Genomic DNA, 18636 nt, shown 5'->3' with positions numbered 1-18636 from the left:
GTATGTATATGTGTGTGTGTATGTATGTATATGTGTATGTGTTGGCTTAGATTCAATGCACTGGTTACTGTCATACTGTGCAATAGTCATTTCAGAGTCTAAAGACTGCTGCCTAGAGAGCTGGTCTGTGCCATGGACCATTGATCTGATGCTGCAGGGCCTCGATGTTGAAAGCTGATGACCTTTGTCATGTTGATGGGCTCACTGTGGTTTCCCTCCTCAGATAACCTACACCATCGCCAAGACCTACCAGCCTCTTAAGCCAGGGTCAGTTTTATCTTTCCAAAACGCTGCCCTTGGGAGTGTAGGTGAGTACATGTATACAACCATCCATCCCTGCCTAGCACTGATATAACACCTTATCAGTCTGTCAGTCTATGTATCATATTACAGATCTACACACTGATCTTTTTATACCAACCACTATCCTGTAAAATGTAGACAGTTATACAATTTGATCAAACCAAACAATATACAGTAGAGAGAACTGAAAATTTATTTTGTGTGTTTGTCTATTTTGATGTTAGACATGACAATGATTGAGAATCAATGACCTAAAGTATGTGTCATTTAATCTGTCTATCATTCTGTTGTTTTTTTTTCTGTGCATATTTCACTGTGATGAATATTCATAGAAATAACAGCTGAGCGGAGAAGTGAGAAGCAAATGCCCACATGAATCAGAAACACAGCATGAAATGTTAGCTGTGTGCTGTACTTCCTTTCTACAACCTTGAAAGTTTTTTCCTGGTGTGTCTTCAGCAAGTCTGTTCTCACTTTGGTTTTCACTCAATCCAGCTCTAGAGACAGAATGTACCCAAAATCGTGATCACTGTTTGTCATTTCCTCCTGACTTCAACTCTGTTTCATCTATTTTTGTTTCAGTTTATTTCTACCTTCTGTTATTCTTCTTCTGCTAACTTTAATACTGGAGAGAAAAATTAAACAGTAAACATGGTGTTTTCTGTGCAGAATATGATAACATGTAAACTCACAATCTCTCTGGTTGTCGAAATTGGAGACATTCTCCTCTGTGATGACGCAATGAAAATACTATCTTTGAAACCATGGCCAGATGAGAGGAAATGGCTCAGCGGTTTGAGAAGGAGGCTCACTAAGGGTTTCGAGGGCTGATCTTGACAGTAATTGAAAAGCTCAGTTTGGGAAAGATTAAGACACCATAATAAAATGTAATGTTGTTCTATCAGAGATTAGGAATCCAACTCTGTTTCAGGAAAAAGCACACACTTTGCATCTCGTTATTAATTTTGCTCAGTTATAAAAAAGCCACTGGCTGTTCACTTCAACCTATATGGGGAAATATGAGCCTTTCTGCACAATACATATATTCTAGGCTGACCAGGATGGGGTTGTCACTGTCATGTATGAACATACGGTACATTCACTCCAGAGCCACCAAGACACATTTTTCTAAAATTGTGGTATACAATACTTAAAATTATTCAGCCAGAATTTGCATGCTTTTACCTTTTTGATCTCTACCTAAATAAAGTTCAGTGGAGAAGGAAGCAGGAGCTCAGACTAGATTTGTCAGGAAACAGCTGTGCCTGCCTGCTGGATCGTCATTTCCTCAATTAATCGATAAATTTTTTGGTCCATAAAATATCTTAAAAAGTGGGAACAGTGCCTATCACAACCTCGCAAAGTCAGGTTTACGACGATATAAAACAGAGACAAACAGCAAATCCTCATATTAGAGTGGTTTTTTATGACTCACCATTACATATTGCTGACAACCCTGATCCCACTCTTTAGAAAAGATTTGTAAGCCTGTTTTCCCAAAATAGATATATAGTGTTTTACAGAAAGCACAATGAAAACACAATATCATCATATACTGTATCAGGGCTTGTCTGCTCTGGTGTCAAAAGCTTTAAAACAATATTTGTACTTCAAGATATTTTATGCATCTGAAAAACAAACCTCAACTAATGTGTTTGAATCACTTTCCTCCTCCAGAAATGAAGCAGTTTCTAAGCAACCGTCGCCGAGACACCCACATGAACTGGTTTGAGTCTACCTCAGACTGGGAGCAAGAGCTGGAGAGGTGTGGAGCCAGCGGCTGGAGAGTCAGCTCAGTGAATGACCGCTTTGAGATGTCCACCAGGTAAATTCACGCCCATATGCAGTGTTGAAAACACACATTTGTGTCCGCTTGGTTTTTAAATCCAAGTTTAAATGTGCTGTTCTATGGTAAATCAGGTTTCCTTAGTATTCTTTCCTCAATGATGCATCCTAACCCAGCAGGCAAACGTGAAATGATCTGCCAGATTATAGCCATGACAACGCACTTTTCAGGAATCTGTGAATACATCTACTTTTGAGTCCTTGATGAGGAAGCACTGTTTACACTGTTTTCAAAACATAATAGAAATTGAAAATGTCAGGCAAAGCCAAGGCTAAACTCCTAGAGAAGAGACAAAGAAGACCAATGGGTATGTTGAACTGGCGTTTTCTAAGAGATCAAGGTTTTTGGTGTTTTTAATACAAAAAATCGCGCACATCTTACATGAGTACTATCACTCTACTATTATTATCCTGTCATTCTGTTTCCTGTCAGTCTGCCTAGGTTCACTGTGGTTCCACAGAAGGTTTTAGACACTGAGCTGAAGAAAGGCTTCGCCCACTTCAATGAAGGACGCATCCCTGTGAGTGCATTTAGTATTGAGAAATAGATTCAACCCACCACTTCATCTACCACCATTAATTTTAACACTGTTAACACTATGAATTTGTTTGTTAACATATAAGTTATACTCTTACAGCCTCAATCCTACATTTTGAAAAATATTCTGTAATTTTCTAATACCACATTTTTGAATCACATTTCCTACATTTTAAAAATGTTCTATATTACTATAATGATCCCGGGCTCAAGACAGTGTCTGTAATTCCTGTATTTATAACTCCAAAACCAAAGAAGTAAGACACAAAATTGTAATTTCATTCGTCATAAAGGTAAGAAAACATATTATAGCTGCATTAGAGAGTGCTCAATTGGATTTTGTTTTAGATAAAACACATTTTCTAGGTCACAACAGACAAAGCTGCCATAGAATAAACCACATTTGGGCATAAAAGCCCAAAAAAAATTGCTGAAGTTTGTCTCTTTGTTTTCATGCTTTAGAAGGAGGTGTTTACATTCAAACCTAATGTTGGCACTTGAGAAAAAAAAAAAAAAAAAATAGAGATTCTTCGAATAAGCACTTGTCCTTCCCAAGTGTATATTATGTATTATAATAGAAAGATCTTTCAACTGCAATAATCTTTTATGATGTTTTCCCTTATTAACATCACTGTGAAACAAATGACAAGATGAACACCGTCAGTGCCTGCAGGGAATTTAAACAACGTGAAACGTGTTATTAAAGAGGCTGAAACTGTGTTTTGTGTTGCAGCGCTGGTGTTGGCGACACCCCCGAGGCAGTGATCTACTGCGAATGGCCAGCTTCCAGAACAACATTTATCATGAGAAAGATGACATCAGGTGGGTGTGTTTGATGTTTTTAAATTGAATGTATTGCTTGTGTGCCTAAGCTTTAACATTTGACCATCCATAATTCAGTCTTGACTGCAGGCTGTGACCATCATAAGGAAAAGCATGGGTTATGGTAAATTTAATAAAAGGTTGGTTTTTAGATCTTAAAGCTGCTGTTGGAAACTTTTTTCAATGTAAAAATGTAGCCGTCAGCTCAGTCTAAATCAAGATGTGGAGCTGCTACAGAAAGGACCATCACATCTCTCCAAATGAAACGAGTGAGTCTATCTAGGGAGAGTTGGGTTTGAGAGCTTGGTATACTTTGGCAGAAAGTGTTCACAGACCAGCAGAATTGTCTTTTGTGCAGTTATTTAGATCAGTTTACATTTCCCGATATTCAGGTTAATTCAAACCATTACCTTTTGCTTTAACTTAAGCGTTGCAAAGTTGCCTAATACAGGTTTAATTTTAGGTTATTCACGCCACCAGCCACAGAAGGAAAAATAGTTGGTGGAAGTCCATTTCTACATCAAAAAAAATTCTGTTACTGTGACAATTGTGTGAGACGTTGAAGAGGATATGTGTCAGCATACACTCTGTCTCGCCGCAACTGACCAACCTTTGTCACCTCAGTTTATTTTAAGCTTACAGTAGAGAAGATGCATGATGATGTCTGATAGGTGTTTGAACAGATGAAACCAAAGAGTTGGCCCAAGACTGACTATAGCAAGAGTTTACAGAAGCTTGAGGCCGCATACAGAAAAGCAATTTGCACTAATGAGTTTTTACTTTTTTTGTAATGAATGAAGCAACATTTAAATTAATTATTTCTAGTGAAGTATTACACTGTACTCTGGGAAATCCACTCTGATTCTAAAGGCAATGAACGTCAAACTTTCAAGTCTTTGGAGATGATATCCACTGCTCACAAACAAATGACTAAAAAGCTACCGAAAAACGTACAAGCCAGCTTGATTAAAAAAAATAATACAGGCTTGTTGCAGATGTAGCAGTGTGTTGATAGCAGGATGTGCTGCTCTGTAGAAACCTGGAGATGATCCTGTTTGGTTGCCAGTCCTCTCTGTGTGTAGTGGTGGAGCTGGGCGAGGAGCTGCCTTCACCTGCTGACATCCAGCTGGCACACAGCCGCCTCCGCACCCTCTGTCTGGGAGGTGGGAACGAGACATGAACTCACACACATCAACACACAGCACCTGAGCAAACATGTATGCACACACAACACGAGAAACTGGAACATGTATAGCATTGTAACAAATGAAGAATCAACATCTAGGGGTTCTGATAGCCAGTTACGTTTTGGATCCGCTTCCCAGTTGGCAAAATACTCAGATTTGTTTAGCTCTGAAAATCAGCTGTAGTTAATTAAAGTTAACTCAGTGCTCACTGAGATAACTTATCACACATTTTTAGGTTGTAGGTACAGGTTGAAACATAAATTAGGCTTTCACTAAAAACTATACTGTTTCTGCCTTCTCAGACAACACAGGGCAGTTAGACTTAGTTATTTTAGCCTTTAGTTACTTTCAAATTTTGAAAGGTGAACCTGACAAGATCCGATAAGGGATTCGAAAGGATTCAGATTCAGTACATGGATTAATTACTGGATTTGGGTTCGATGAAATGCTATCCCAAAACATCCATATCCACACCTATCACTATTATGGGAGTCCATTGGTTATATAAACCTCTGTCATGTTGTATATATTGTCTGAAGGGTAAATTTCAAAATGTATAATTACATTACTTTTTTTAAAAGTTGTTTAGGGTCTTCCAACTTAGTGGTAGCTCAAAACAAGCTGTGTGAGACAGACCTTATTGTTGTTTTTGTCATGACAGCACACACAGCACATTCCATGGTTGAGTAAGAACAGCGATGACTAAAACCCATGGTTCCCCCATCTCTCACACATACACGCAGACTCTCACTCTCTCTTGCACATGAACAATGTGTAAAGGTTAACGATGATCAGGGTTCACACATTTGTCAGCTCAGTGTTTTGTCTTTTGTGGGTGAGTGCTGCACGGCTCAGAGGATTGTCCTGTAAAAACAACCACTCAGATGTATTTGGTCAACTTAGTGGCAGTGGGCTTTGAGTCTTCACAGCAACTATATAGAAAATGAAAATAGATTTTGGGGATTGTATTAAGGGCTAATCCCAGGGATTATAAGGATTTTACACTTGGGGCCCCATTCAAGATAATTATTGATAATTTATAGCGAGGAGTTGGCTTTTTTTTTTTTTTTTTTTTTGCTGCGAAGAGGTTCTTTAATCTTATGTGATTGTAAATAATGAATACTACTCTTTCACTACCGAGTAAAAGGCAGTATTAAGTATTTAAATGTACTGACTTGAATTTAAATTAACCAAATCAGTGTCACATGTTTTCATTTACTGATATTCAGGATGAATGTCTGCATAAAACACTAATAAACAAGCAAAAGTGGAATTTAAGACATTAAATTGTCAGCTTGAGGACATTATTGAACAAATGTGCACACAAAATTTCGGAAGAGAACTCTTTAAGCCCTCGAACAAATGGTTGTAAATAAAGTATTTAACAATGTGCAGTAAACACTAATGTTTTACTAAACAGCACATATTGATTAGAGTATGGACAGAGTAGACCTGGTCTTTGTCTAAATGTCTGTTGTTACACCTGATTGAAAGCTTTATTTAAAACTGTGCTCCAGATATCATCTCATTGTTGTGTCTGTTGTCATACATCAGTTCTTATCTTCAAGTCTGCTGATGTGCTGAGATTCCATGTTCTGAAACCTTATAAGATTCTCTTGCATTTGTGGTAGTAATGTCTGAATATGAACTGTCTTATTCCTGTTTTGGCCTGTAGATATCTCCACATCTGTGTCAGTGCCTGATGACAAATGGTTATCCACCCTGGAAAGCACCCACTGGCTAGACTACACAAGGTAACCGCCCCAATCAGCCATTCTGGCAATCCATATGCATAACAAAAAATAATCTGGTTCTTCCTACCTATGGCTTTTCATGGCTCATTAAAAAGTTTTCATGTCTATTTGTTAACTGACTGATGAAAAACTGTGATCCCAGGCCCTAAAATCCTTGAAAATGTACAGGTAAATCACAAACCATTCCTCTAGCGTATGACCTTATAGTGATTCAGACACATACACTTGAGCCATTCATTTTACTTATTTTCTGCCTAGGATTGTAATTATCTTTACTCAGTAGTGAAATCAATATATCAGTGTATTCATAGGTGCTTTTGTATGCATTTCTTTACCTTCAAAATCCTTAAAATATGCAGCAGCTGATTCGATAAATTTTTTCATTGTGAAAAAACCAGAGGCAATTGAAGCTGCATTTTGACCATTCTAATCAGGTATGTCAGCTTATAAAGCTGTACAAGCGACTGAGAAAGCTTCTCAAGCTGATGGGCGTCACATCAGTATTTGAAATAATGTGCCTCTTAGTAGTTACAACAGATAGCTCTTTATTTTTTAGACATAATTTAACTAAATATCTGTGTTTGTAACGTATAATGTTGTCAGAGTGGAGCGATTCCATTACATACTATCAAGCTGCTTCTCTGTCTCCAGGTCCTGTTTGAAGAAAGCTTCAGAGGTAGCCTGCTTGCTTCGTAGCGGTCACCTGACTGTGGCACTGCAAGGTGAGTCACGTGATCCCAGACCCCAGCTCATGTTATTCAATCCATTGATTATTCACAGTGCCTACCTCTCATTAGTCCCACATTAGCCCTGAAGTGGCTGTATACCATGAACAAGCACACTCCACTGAGCCTTCATGCACACTGTCTATAAGCCACCGTACAACATGCCTTTAAGGACACGGTTACACCACCACAACTGCTGAGTCGTGAGAGACGAGGAAGACTCCATATAACAATTGACTTAAATGAAAATAGGTGATCACATGAAATAAAACACTTGATTGCATAATATTATAGACAGTGATTTATCTCAACACCTTTGCACATAAGGTAGATGTCAAATGTAAGCTTTTAGCACCAAGCAAACAGCACTCGAAATCCTATTTATAATGACACACTTATTTGCTACAGAACTATAATTTAAGTACATATATGTGTGCAACAAGAGGTCACTGTAGTATGGCATTCAGTTAACAGGGTTCAAGAGAATAATTTGTGTGTCTATGACTGACTGTTTTAACACAGTTGATAGTGTGGATGATATACACAGATAGCTTGGTGTTCACCGGACCCATTTTACATTCAGTATTGGTTTGAACTGTTAGCACGTCTATTAGTGCCCTGTTGGCCCATTACCCCTAAGGGTAGGTATAGTGGTCTGGTGCGCTGCAATTTGAGCATCAGGCGAAGACCGGGGCCTCATCTCTTCAGACACAGCACTGGCTCTGGGACCAAACTCTTGCAGAGGGGCTGGGTTTTGTTTTTCTGGAGTTGCCCGGAATGAGAGGTGCTAAGTGCATGTTGGGATACTCACAAATCCCCAAGATTAGTGTCTCTGTTTGAATGAGGTCACCTCTATGCAACTCTGTGTTGTAAAGAGGAAGATGCTTACTGTTGTTTGTTGTGGAGCAGAGGTGTCAGCGAATCACATGAGTAAGATGGATCAGGTGGCAGGGAATGCTGCTGGACAGACCAGGTAAACCCAAACGTGCAGTGCGGGTGACCTCAGAGTTTCTGGCCGGGGCTCCTGTCTGCGATGCCTTCAATTTCCACCCTCAAGACATTCCTGCAAACTGACGATTGTGTGTTATTGTAGTTCTGACTCCTGAAATGATCTTGCTTAGGCTACTGGTAAACAGTAACATTGAACTTTTGTTAGCCAGCCAGGCTGCACTTGTACAGTAGATTTATCGGACAGTGAAGAAATAGGTACAAAAGAACACAAAAGGAAGATAATATAATATTTTGAAGTACTCCTTAAATACTCTTGCTAGGCTGTCGTTGACTTTAATCATCCAGTTTGGCTGCCTATTGTACCAGTCATAAACATCCAGAGACCCAACACTGCGTTACCCAAACAATGGTTGTTTTCAGCTAAGGATGTTTACTGCTCGCTGCTGGTATTTGACTTTCTCTGCCACTCTGCAGCTGAAAGTTACTAACATCAGGCTGGAACTTACATCGTCTGTTTGGCCGAGAGGTTCATACATCAGTCGTGCTCTAAGTCTCCTTGTGGCAGATCTGCCACTGGCTGGATCAGCAGAAAATGTCCCCCTGCAGAAATGACTCAGCACACTAGCCCAAAAAAACTGTCTGTCAGTAAGCCTCTCTCTGGGTCTTTGTCTCCAGTCTCATTTTTATCTTCTAGTTCGGCTTATTTTCATTTATTTGTGTCTAACTCTCTCTCCCTCTATTTTTTCCAAGAGAAAATACAAAACATGAAGAGTAATAAGAGCAAAATTAAATGGTGGTTGTTAATTAAAGGGGTTGTGTGTCCCTAAATTGTTCTCGGATTGAAAACCCTGTGATTTAAATACACAACTTAAGTACATTTCTCTTAATGATATTGAAGTTACTCATTACAGTTTAAAAGAGATGTCATACACTCATAAAGATACAACGATGACAGTGTTAAGAGCAATGCAGGAGGAATTCAACACGTTTAGACATGCATTCATAATAATGTGACAACAATAGTGTCAAACATGTAACTTCACATTAGCAAAATGTGCATAGAATTATGTGACAATTAATGCACTTTGGCTGCATGCCGTCACTAATGCACATTTTACATTTCTCAAAGACAATTTAACATCTAAACATTTAAATAAACTCGAAATTCATGGTAAATAGTCAAGCCAAAGTAATCAGACACTATAAATAACAGACACTGCCACATCTCCAGCAAGTTGCTGTGAAATAAGATAACGGCATAGAAGTTTGTTGACCTTTTAGCACGTGCCTTCCCTGTTTTGTTGTTACAGAAGCGGAGGACCGGGACATGAGCTGTGTGGTGTCCAGTCTAGTGCAGGTGATGTGTGACCCCCACTGTCGTACCCAGAATGGTTTCCAGAGCCTGGTGCAGAAGGAGTGGGTGATGGCAGGCCACCGCTTCTACAGCCGCATCAACTACCACCGCGACAACGACAAAGAGGAGGTGAGAGGTCAAGCTTAACACAGTCTGGTGTTGGATCGCCTCAGACTCTCCCGCTGCTCTGCCTCTCCTCCCACTGTGGTGTACGACAGTTCAGCAAAATGCCGAATACACAGGGGTGAAGAAAAAAAATTCACTCTGCCCTAGAAAAATACCAGCTGGCCAGTAAAAAAAATGCACTGTTATTACAAGGCAAAGCTTGAAAGTAAGGCCATTTAAAAACTGAAAATTTAGCATTTTGCTAGTCTGCCATAGTGCGAGATCTTGTATCCTTAGGTTTTTTTATAAAACACATATAAAACAAATAATGGTATGAACATGATTTCAACATTTTACAATATGATTTTGAACATTTTGTTAAATTTTCTTTGATCACTCCCTCCTTTCCCCTCCTTCCTTTCTTCTCTTTCCCTTCTTTCACATTTTTTTTCGTCCTTCCACTGCCCTCCCTCTCATTCCCCCCTCTTTTTCATCCATTCCTTGTCCTCCTGTTCTCTAACTTTTCTTTGCTCTTTTCCTCAATCTGTCTTCCCTGCAGGCTCCAGTCTTCCTGCTCTTCCTAGACTGTGTCTGGCAGCTGTGGTCCCAGTATCCCTCTCGCTTCCAGCTGACAGAGGACTTCCTGTTGGCCCTGCACGACAGCATCCACCTGCCACTCTTCTCCAGCTTCCTGGCCAACTGCCAGCGAGAGAGATGCAAACGCTCCCAGGTAATGGACACCTGAGAGGGGATTTGGCATCCTATGAATCTGCCGGAAAAGGGCCAATAAAGGCTCTGCTGTGTATTGATTTAGAATGATAATCATTCAGCTTTACTGAGTATTACTAATGTAAATGACAATCTTCAACTCATTGAGATTGACATTTTATTACATTATTAAGTTATTACAATAATATTTGCTGCAGACATACATGTAGCGTTTTATTTCTGGATCAATTTTTTTTAAGTAACTGCTAAATGTGTGATACCTTATGTTTTTTGATTATTTTATTGATCACAAGGAAAAAAACTGACAGCTACATTTATCATCATTAATAATAATATCATTATCTTCATCGTGAAGTTACTGTCCTAGACAAATCCCCAAATGATTACAGCAGGTACAACGTAATAAATTACTCAAAAAAAAAAAAACAGTTCTGCAAACTTGCATAGAAAAGAAAAGCTGGCATTCAACAGAAAATCAATTTAAAAAAAAAATAATAATAATAATTTTTTAAATCTTGCAACCAAATTTTCTTCTATATCCAGAACCTTGGGCAGTCTTACACACCTGTCAATGGCTGGAGAGATGTGCTTCATCCGGATTCTTCCTCAGATCCGTCTGACCCTCCTCTGCCCCCGGTGTGGGACTGGGCCCTGCAGTACAGCAAACACAGACGGGACCGTTTCACCCAACCTGTCCCCCCGACCCCTCCGCTCCAACCGCTGCTCAATGGAAACCTCAATACGAACCCAGACACACACAGGGTAGGGCTGCCAAATCTTTTACATGATGCAACACACCATCTAGTGGCCATGGTTGAGAGCTCTCAGTTTAACAGTAGCTGACACCAGAAAGCATCTCATGTTGGGATGTGAATTACTTGGCAGCTTTTTACTCAAAATGGGTCGATCAATTCTCAATAGTTTTGTTCATAGACAGATGTCAGTTTTGATGCTTTCTGGTGATTGAAAGCAGCACATTACATTGCACGTGCAATCCTCACTGATGAATAAAGGTGAAAATATAGTCAGTACATTTTAATGGGTTCTCCGTAAAAGAGCGCTTAAGGATTTGTTAAAGATGTTGTTGCTGGGAAATTGTCTAACCTACTTTCTGAACTGGCATCTTTCAGTGCCCTGAGCATTTGCAACAGACCACTGTACCCTCTAGTGGTAGTCATAAAACATGCATCTAATTCAAACCGACTCCTTGGGAACAGGTTGACTACAGTACAGAGCTACAGTACAATATATAGCTAATTTCTATAACTGATTGTTCTTCTCTGGATAGATGTGTGCAGATCAGCAAATGAAGCAAGCAAAGTAATTCTTTTTAAATTAAAACCTACACTACATACTCTTCACAATTCATGGCTCATGACCCACAGTACAAGACAAAAGCTTTTAACTAGGAATGAAACTTAGAAATCAGTTTTTAATTCAGTTGTCAGATTACTTTTGCAGGTGGCTTGAATTAAAACCTTGACTAACAGTATCTTTTCCCTCTAACCGTCCCTCCCCACTGTCTCATCTGCCCACCAGCTGACTGACGCCATCCCCGGCTCAGTCTTCCTCCTCTCTCGAGGTGCCTTCTCCTGTCCTGCTAACCTGCTTCCCTGGCGTAGCGGCAGTTCAGGCGTTTACAAGAAAAGCCACCGGAGGGCGCCGTCCTCTGAGAATGTGCCTGGCCTTGAGAGGCTGCTGAAAGCTTGGGCCCAGACTGAGTTTCCCCAGTGCCTCAGTTCCACCTCTGGACTTCAAGGACAACTTGACCCCTATGAGCCCTTACTGCCCCTCCTTATGGGGCCCTGCATGGGCCTGTGGAGGGAGTGCTACCTCCGGGGGGCGCTCCATGCACAGGTATATGGGAAGTGGGCTTTAGATGGCTGGGCATACTACATTAGGTACGATGGTGAATCAGAGTAGCTCTCTAGCTCCTCAACAGAGAATTGATTTTTTATTTTTATTTTTTTTTTAAATAAAATTTTAGGATTTGGGCTATAACAAAACTAGAAAATGTATATTGAGGTGGTACACAAACAAAACATGCTATTTGAAATTTTCTGTTACCACTAATAAAGTCATCACCCTGATATCTACAAATATAGGGTAAATGTTTCCGCACTGAGAGCCAGTGAAAGGTGAAATTATTTTAGACTTTAGTAAAGTTTAAAAAAAAAAAAAAAAAAGGCAGATGAGAGCAGGCATACATTTCAAATCTCAATTTATACTAAAGAACGTATGCAACAGTATACAGAGCCATCAGACAGGCAACACTATTTAGTGACTGTCGACCTTGAATTCTGCAGGTTTGAGTGACAAAGTGCAGATGTGTCACTGAGTTTATTAAGTGGGCACCATCCTATACAAATGTTTTATCAAATTAGGCTCACGGCACTTCCTGAAGGGTCTGAAATATCCACTGTTTACAGCCTCATCGTGTTTCCTGTGTCACATCCTCTCACATCATGTCTGCGTGTTCAACGGATGACGTTGAACAAGCAGATTAGTTGGAACTGTTGATCGAAAATTCCCAGTATGGACGTGGTGCAGCCTTTGTGTGGTCCGTGCATCAGCGTGTCGATCAGTGTCCACATGGTGATGTTAAGAATAGTCGAGGGCTGTGTGGGTGGGTACAGTCATCTGTTAGTCTATCTAAGGGAGCTGTAAAGGAACAATGGCTAAAATATCATCTCAGGTTTACATCGTAGAGAGATTAGGGAAAATCCAGTGCTTTTGTGTAATTGAAGTCTTTCCCCTACAATTTCTCACACCATCAAACTGCCCCTCCGGTCTGACAAATCCTTTTTCTTTCTTTTTTCTTAGCAGCATTGACACAAGGTATCTTATTCATTCAGAAATCACTGAACATTTGTGTTGGGGATGTCTTCACAGTTCAGTTAAATAAAACAAACAAACACCAGTTTTACCCTCTGTGTCATTAACTGGAGAATTAGTGCTAGAACTCCTGTAGAACTCCAAGTCTTGACATGACACAAAACAGCTGTCGTGCATAATGCACTTCAGCACAACATAACTACTAACTTCAGCATCAAAGTTACGAGACACCTGACTGACAGTGTCGACAAAAACTGAATATTGTAATCTTAAGGTAGGAGGTGGGATTTAGTGTGGTGTGTATTGGGTTGCATTAGTATCAGTATTGAATGTTAAAAGATAGGAGTGGTGATATTCTTTATTTTGTTTTTGTCAACAAATCCCATGAAAAGACCAAAACCAACAATGTTTTATTTCGTCTCTCACTGCTGTCCCAAGACCCTACCACAGGCAAAGATACTGATAAACAATAAAGATAAAGACAGAAACTACTGTGGATAATGCAAGTAATATAGCTAAAACTCTAAAAACAGGTAGGAAATACTGTATTTAGTTCAATTTTGTACTTAAGGCTAAATATTTTAAGCAACTGGCACCTGTAGTTTTTAGCAAATGTTACTGAAACAGAAGTAAATAAAAAATAAGTAAATGAGTAAAGAGTAAATTAAAAAAGTCTTTGTGTGGGACAATTTTTAGCTGCAAATTAATAGACATTTAGTGCACAAGCGAGTATTTCCGGTGTAAGTGGGATTGACGACAACAATGGAGGTCTATGGCACAGAGGAATAATATCAAGCTTTGGATACATGGATCCTTGTTACTAGGATCAGTTCACTATTGCTTTTGGTCTTTTCATGGGCTTGGTTGACAAAAGGAAGAGATACGGAACATCACCAGACTTCTTTAATGAAGATTTGATTTAAGAGCCCTCTGCTGTGAGAAGTGACGTTGACGGCAAGACAAACTGTCCCTGTCGCTTTCTATCCTCAGGCGTTTTCCCACCCCATCTCAGCCAACCACCCCCACCCTGTGGAGAAACTAGCCAGGGAGGTGCAGCAGCTCAAAGACAAACTAGCACAAGCGTCCACCAGCAAGGATCCGAACCCGCCCGACAAGACAGCTGGGCCCCGGCGGACCGACACCAATCTGAACCAAAACACCAGCAACGGCACCTTCCTCTTCCCAGCGTCGAGGCCTCAGGGCACGGGTGTGCTCAGAGCGGCGCCCCCTCCTACCTCCACCAACCACCAGACCTCTAGGGGCCCTCCGCAGGCCTCAGCCCCACCCTCCAGGCCCAGCCACAAGGACAATAGTGGCAGCAGCAAGCACACCTTCCTGTTTGGGCATTCTTCAGCAACAGAGGCCCGTCCTGACCAGCGCTACTACCCAGCACCCAATAACTCCAAGCTGCCTAAGAGCAACGGATCAATAGCTTCCTGATGTCTGGCCTTCGCCTCTACTGCTCTTTTATACAGTATGATACAGACGGTTCCAACTCCTGCACAATATGACGCTGATCAAACCCTCTCTGGTATCATGTACTTAGGAGACCCAGGCTTGTGTTTCCTGTCAAACTCTATTTCATAGACTACAAGCTGAAAAAAAAACAATTGGGTGGAGCACAGTGAACTGCAGTAGTATGAAATAATCGGCGTAAGAGCTCTGGACTCTGCTACTTATTCTCTGTACTGTATTAAAAATGTGACAACTGTTTTGTATGTTTTTAAAAAAAAACAACCCCTGGTATTCAGAATTCCTCTAATGAAATATATGTAATTGCAATGAAAAAAAGAATAAGGGCTGACGATGTTTAATAATGTATAACACAAAAAAAACAAGTTCATCACCTTGCAGTATCTTAAAATGCAGTAGAAACTGCCATCACACACTTTGTAAACGTCATTCCACCCTTCAAGAAAGAGAGAAAGCTTGTCGTTTCCATTTTAAGCCTCTTATCCTAAATGGGTTACAGTGACTGGGCAGGACAGAGATAGTGGCGTCATAAGGTGCTTCTCGAGGCCAGTTTGAAAGGACACAAATGGACCCACATCAGCTTTTCACTGGAATTAACCTGTGGCCTGTGCGACCATCAGGCTACGTCTCTCTAGAAAAAGTTTGTTCTGTTTTTCTACATTCAGCTCTTTATATCTTTGTCATGCTAACGCGCAGAGATATATTCATTTCCTGTTTCAGCTCATCTAAAGTGGAATATTGTTCTGAAAAAGATCATTTCTGAAAACCGTTTTCTTTTTTTTTTTTAACTCCCGCCGCTGTGACCCGTGACTTTAATGTGGAATTTAGGACATGAGAGCTATTTTGGTACTGCTCTCATATCTCTCCACTTGCATGCATGCTTGGGAGCAGCTAGAGGCCTATATTCAGTTCAGTGCTAGGTTGGCCTGGATGTGGCCGCAGTCACTGAATATTATTTCAGTATGATTCAGTTCCTGCATGACTGAAATCATTTCAGGGCTTTAGGTATATAATCCTATCTACACTTTAGTCTTTTGACCATTACGGGTCAATTCTTGATGTCATACATGTAGATATGTGTGATTTCTGACCAAATTTAGTATTATTTTGAGAATTTCTCCATTTTGGTGAAATTGAACAAGAAGAACCTTATTCTGCCTTTTTTGATTGCCGTACCTTGAGGAGGTACCAGTGTTGGAAGCAAATGAAAGCTTACTTTCTCTTTTTTCTTTTTTTTTTTCTTTTGTCCTGTCTGGTTGTGTATTTGTATGCAGCCAGCATTTAGGTCAATGACTTGGAAGTGTCTGACTGTGTTTAAATAACAGAGGGAAGTATCCGGTCCTGCGCCTTGTCGTTCGCATGATGTGGGTGTCAAGTAAGATGCACTGGCGTCACTCCCACGGACGAATGAATTTGCGCCGTTATGTAATTTTAAAAAAACAAATAGTTTAAGGCAGGATAACAGTTGTCAGATGTGACTGATGACGACCTTCTCTCATGTCAAAAGGTACCTCACTTGATAGCACTATGAATTATTAAATTGTTGTAAGTATTCATCACTTGATATCAGCAAGGATTTCAGAGCTTTCCAGGTCTGATGCCAACACGTTTTGCTTCTCTTCCATGGAGAAAAGAAAAAACAAGCTCATTGTCCTGTTGCATGGAAAATCTAACTTGATCTTCTGCTTACACCTGTTGGTCTGTATCCTCGTATAATTTAAATGTTTTTGGTACGAACTTCACTAAAATTTGCCAGATGTACATATTTTTTTTTTTGTATCAGCATGTTTCGATCCTGATCAATAAAAAGTGTTATCCTTTCTGCGTTCACAGTTTGAATCTTTTCCACAAAAAATAAAACGACCCATTCTCGTACACAGCTCACAAACTTTATTTTTTAAACAAAATAAATATTTACAATATGATCTGGAACACTTAAAAAGTAGCATGGCACTGTACAGAAGAATTAAAACTTTAAATCCAACCGTCTTGCACGATATGCACAGTCAGAATAAAACTATTTGAGAATCATGTGCAAAATGCTCAATACTTTAACAGGAAATACAAAGTAAGAACTGGTCTGACAGGAAACGTTAAATATACAAAATATCTACTGCACAGTTAACTTCTTGTAAAGCTCTGGTTTGGTCACTCCAGTCCCCAACATCAGATTCAGTAGAATGAAGCCCAGTGTTTCTAATACAGATGCTGGTAGAAAACCTGCATGCTATTAAAAATACGAATTCGGTGTTTTGCTTGATCGTTACATTGTTTCACCACACCCCGGGATAAAATGGACCGAAATATCAGAGACCCCCTTCTTCCACCGCTGTTACGATCACGTGCAAGTTTTTTTCCAACAGTCTATGCGTTTTGGCACTTTAAACCTACGGATGTTAGCGTCATGCATTCTCACGTTTCACCTGATCACCACAGACGACAGAGCAAGACCGGATGAAGTAAGATGACCATTTGTTGTAGTCCGAAGTCACCACGTAGCTTTCATGGCAGCGGCAGGGGATTAAAAAAAAAAAAATCAACCTGGCCATTGGCGAGGAAACCAAAAGTCCCACATCAGAAGAGACTCTCGACATCCCTCCCATGCCGGAGCTTACAGTCTACCCCCAGCGACTCCCGTGCTCCTTCCCCGTACACTGCTGCTGCAGGACGCTGTAGGGCCCGTAGAAGTACCCGGAGGAGGACGGGCCCAGGCCTCCCAGCTCGCGCGTGGACTTGCACATGGGGCAGGGGTAGTCGGACAGGCCCTCGATGTCCTCGAAGGCCAGGTTGACGATCTGGTCGCAGCAGGGGTCGCAGTACAGGTGGCCGCAGGAGAGGCGCTTCAGGCGGGCCTCGTAGGAGATGCAACACTGGCAGTGCGGCAGGTCGGAGCCCAGCGACAGGGAGCCGGTCAGGGAGCTGCTCTCCAGGCTGCCGGCATGGCTGGAGCTCAGCTTGGTGGGAGACCTGAGAGGGAAGGGAACAGTTGGGATGTGAAAGTCCACACGCCGGAGAGCTGAAACGATTGGTCGATGAATCGGATGGTCGACCGACAGAAGAATAAACCACTTTGATAATCAATGCATCTTGCAGAGTTATTTTTCAGCCAAAAAAAAAAAAAAGGAAAAATATTTTCTGATTCCATCCTCTCAAATACGAGATTATGCTGCTTTTTTTTTTTAAATATCATGGTAAACTGCATATCTTTGTTTTGTTTTGTTTTTGTATCTGCTTTTCTGAAAGACTTCGACTGGACTATAAATCGATAAAACAAACGTAAAACAAACTCCAGCTCAATCCATAACCAAAATAATTTCAGCCCACACACACTGTACTGATACTGTAGCTCCCAAAACATTTACTTTACCAGAGCAACGATTTTAACCTCACAGAGACCTTTGTCGGGTATTGAAAGGTAAAACCCGTTAGGATCCGACGTGTGCACGGGGCACAGAGGTGGCCATAAGAGTTAGGCTTATTTTCTTTCTCGCCCAGGCTTGGATCATAACACTCCCGCATCTGTCCATTAACTATGGAGCTGGAGCCAGGAGACTGTTAGCTTAGCTTAGCATAAAGACTGAAAGCAGGGGGAAACAGCTAGCCTGTCTAATCGGTGGGCTTAAGAGCTGCCGGTATTGTAGGCGTGTTTGTTTTGGTTTTAGGTTGTTTTGTTTTTTTTATACATTTGGGGCTGTTTCAGCCAGTCAGCATGCTAAGATAAGCATGCTAGGCTAAGCTAAGCTAAGCTAAGCAGCTGCACACAGGTACGGGAGTGGCATTGATCTTCTCTTCTAACTCTCAGCAAGAGATACGAGAACTTCCCAAAATATCAAACTCTTCCTTTAAAAAAAAACAAATTTAACTTGTTAAATAATGTTTATACTACGTGTTTATGTTGAGAAATTACCATCGGCCAATATATCGTCATCAGTATCGGCCTCAATTATCCAGTCCGGGGCAATGGTGTTGAAGTGGGTACAAACAACCCGGGAATAACCATAAATTGTCTTTTTTA

At 40.6% G+C, this 18636-nt stretch overlaps 1 protein-coding gene across 2 annotated transcripts in view; it reads left to right on the top strand.

Moving 5' to 3' along the window:
• Positions 1-16449, top strand: part of mtmr11 (myotubularin related protein 11) — a 33178-nt gene extending 16729 nt beyond the window's left edge. For both annotated transcript variants that reach the window (XM_040118594.1, XM_040118593.1), the window contains exons 6-17: positions 224-308; positions 1981-2128; positions 2582-2669; positions 3420-3508; positions 4544-4671; positions 6371-6449; positions 7101-7171; positions 9436-9608; positions 10144-10314; positions 10857-11075; positions 11853-12170; positions 14139-16449. In XM_040118594.1, the coding sequence (XP_039974528.1) occupies positions 224-308; positions 1981-2128; positions 2582-2669; positions 3420-3508; positions 4544-4671; positions 6371-6449; positions 7101-7171; positions 9436-9608; positions 10144-10314; positions 10857-11075; positions 11853-12170; positions 14139-14588 (2019 nt within the window). In that variant the 3' untranslated portion in view covers positions 14589-16449. The remainder of the gene's footprint in view (positions 1-223; positions 309-1980; positions 2129-2581; positions 2670-3419; positions 3509-4543; positions 4672-6370; positions 6450-7100; positions 7172-9435; positions 9609-10143; positions 10315-10856; positions 11076-11852; positions 12171-14138) is intronic.
• Positions 16450-18636: the final 2187 nt, after the last annotated feature.

Source organism: Xiphias gladius, chromosome 22 (genome assembly GCF_016859285.1).
Source record: "Xiphias gladius isolate SHS-SW01 ecotype Sanya breed wild chromosome 22, ASM1685928v1, whole genome shotgun sequence".
Taxonomy (NCBI): Eukaryota; Metazoa; Chordata; class Actinopteri; order Istiophoriformes; family Xiphiidae; genus Xiphias; species Xiphias gladius.
Note: the sequence above shows the minus strand (reverse complement) of the source record. Positions and strands in the feature narration are given on the sequence as shown.